Source organism: Heliangelus exortis, chromosome Z (genome assembly GCF_036169615.1).
Source record: "Heliangelus exortis chromosome Z, bHelExo1.hap1, whole genome shotgun sequence".
NCBI lineage: Eukaryota > Metazoa > Chordata > Aves > Apodiformes > Trochilidae > Heliangelus > Heliangelus exortis.
In genome coordinates, this window is record NC_092454.1 from 62,465,107 (window position 1) to 62,467,509 (window position 2,403).

Sequence of the window (2,403 nt, forward strand, 5' to 3'; positions counted from 1 at the left end):
TGAGAATTTCAGGGAGATAAATGGATTTCACCGTGCACTCTGAAATGCCATTGACATAGTGTCCTCACATCCTACTCCTTCTTCTGGAAATTGTTTATAGACAAGTTTATCCGACATGATCTTGTTACTTTAAGCCAAACAGTCTACAAGGTGTCAGAACTACTCACATCAGTCACTGTCCCTTCTTAAATCCCCAACACCTAGAATGGGCTAACATTTGTACAACCAGGTCTTCATAAATGAAGAGCTTCCTGAGATTAACTTTCTCTGTGCCATAGCCATCACTTTTAGTAATGATAAAAACAAGACCCACATGAACACGGGATGGCTGCACACCCAGGCCAGCCAGTGGAACCACACCGTGTCACACACTACAATGGGATGGAGTATCCTGAGAGGGCACTACCAAGCGGGCCAAGCCTATCCACCACCTCCCATGACTGGGAAGCAGGGTTAATGAGAACAAGTCATGATCCAACAGCAGATGTCGAGTTCGTGGGCTCAGGCCCCCAAAGCCCAACCAACCACCTGGGCTGACAGCCCCGGAACACGCCGCCAGCTGCACCCCAGCTGACGCCCCACACCCATCCCCACACCGTCCTTAAAATGGCGCCGCTGGGGCGCACCGCCCGCTCCGCCCCGAGGCCGAAGCCCCGCCCCCTCATTTGCATACGGGCGAAGGCGGCGGCGCCGCGCTCCTCGCGCTCCTCCCTCCCCTGGCGGCGGCGGCGGCGCGTGCAGTCGGGCGGCGCAGTCGGTACGGATGATGCGCATGCGCGCTGCGAACGGGCGCTGGGGCTGTAGCGTCTCAGCGCGGCGGGGCCGGGAGGGGCTGTCCGCCGCCGGTAGCGGCAGCCGCGGCGGGGCGGAGGAGTTCGCCGAGCCGGGCGGCGGCCAAACGGGCTGGCGCGGGCAGTCCCGAGGCTCGCTGCAGCAGCTGGCGGAGCGGTACGCGGACCTGGCGGCCAGCCACAGCGAGGCGCTGCGGCAGCGGGAGGAGCGGGAGTGGCACAACGCGAGGCTGCGCCAAGAGAACGCGCGGCTGCGGCTGGAGAACCGCCGGCTGCGCCGGGAGAACCGCTGCCTCTTCCGCCAGGCCCTGCTGGGTCCCGGCCCCAGCGGCCCCGACAAGCCTCCCGCCGCGGACCAGGGCGAGGAGGCGGAGGCGCTGCGCGCCCAGCTCAGGCGGCTGCAAGAGAAGCACCGCCGGGCCTTGCAGCACCTGCGGCGCCACCGGGCCGCCGCCGGGCCTGAGGCCTCGGAGCTGGACGACGGGGAGTTGGGCGAACTCTTGGAGGAGGAGGAGAAGGAGGAGGAGGAGCACGAGCACCCTCTGGAGAAGAGCCTGGTGCCGCTCGTGTAGCCGGACCGGGGGAAGGGGCGGCCGGGAAGAGCGCTGTGACGGGGCGGTGCCGGAAGGCGCTGCTGGTCCCCCCGCCTGCCCGGACCTCCCTCCCGCCTGCCCCGACCTCCCTCTCGCCGGCCCAGGCAGTGCAGGCCTTCGGGAAGGGGGTCGGGCCGTTTGAGCTCTGCCTCCCATCCTTCCCTGTTCCCTGTGAATGTGCGGCCTGACCCAGCCCTTTGAGTCCAAACAGGCTCTTGCCAAGGAAAGGGTGGGGGAAGAATTGCTTGAGTTTTGTGAGTTCTTCTCTCAGATGTATGACCAGGAGGCATTGACGTGAGCAAGCAGCAGGTTCAGATGGGAAACGGATACCTGAGAAAGGCCGGTGTTTAGCCGAGGAGTGCTTCCAGTCACCTGTTGTCATGGAGAAAAACAACGGTGAAAAGAACAGCTGGTCTCAGTTTTTGAGTTAAAAACTTGTCATGTCAGCCTCAATAGTCATGGAGTCTATCCGAAGATGGCTCTGACCAGTTTTTAGTAGTCTCTGTATGAAAAGGGAGTGGACAGAGCTTGCAGTCTTCTTGGTTAGTGCTCCAGTGAGAGTTGATGATCCTTTGAACCCCTCTGAATTTGGACATTTACTGCAAAACAGTGTTTGTATGTTCAGTGGTGGACTTGGTTCACCATCACATGAATACCGACTTGTATTTCTCACTTCCACAAAAAACTGCAGGTGATAGAGAAATAAAATCATGACACCAAATCAATGCCTCGTGTGTTTTTTAACAGGGACTTATTTTGAAATGGGAAATGAAATGTTCTCAGAGCTTTGTAATGCACTTTCTCAAAGGACTTTTTTTTTTTTTTTTTACCTTTATCAGATCTACCATTTGAAACAAGTATGTCGATATCAGACTCCTCTTTTAGAAGATCTACTTGAAAACAAGTCTTGTGAAAAACAGGCATACCAGTTTTGTAATGTTTCCTCTTTTTTTTTTTTTTTTTTTGCTATTAAAAAAGCTGATGCATTCAGACTTGGGAATGGTTTAATAGAAAAGGTC

The 2,403-nt window shown here is 56.7% G+C and overlaps 1 protein-coding gene across 1 annotated transcript; it reads left to right on the forward strand.

The window, feature by feature from the left end:
• Window positions 1-729: 729 nt before the first annotated feature.
• TUSC1 (tumor suppressor candidate 1) lies at window positions 730-2,105 on the forward strand. Its single transcript, XM_071730998.1, has one exon. It carries the CDS (start codon window positions 764-766, stop codon window positions 1,361-1,363), a length of 600 nt encoding a protein of 199 aa, XP_071587099.1. The 5' UTR covers window positions 730-763; the 3' UTR covers window positions 1,364-2,105.
• The last annotated feature ends 298 nt before the right edge of the window (window positions 2,106-2,403 follow it).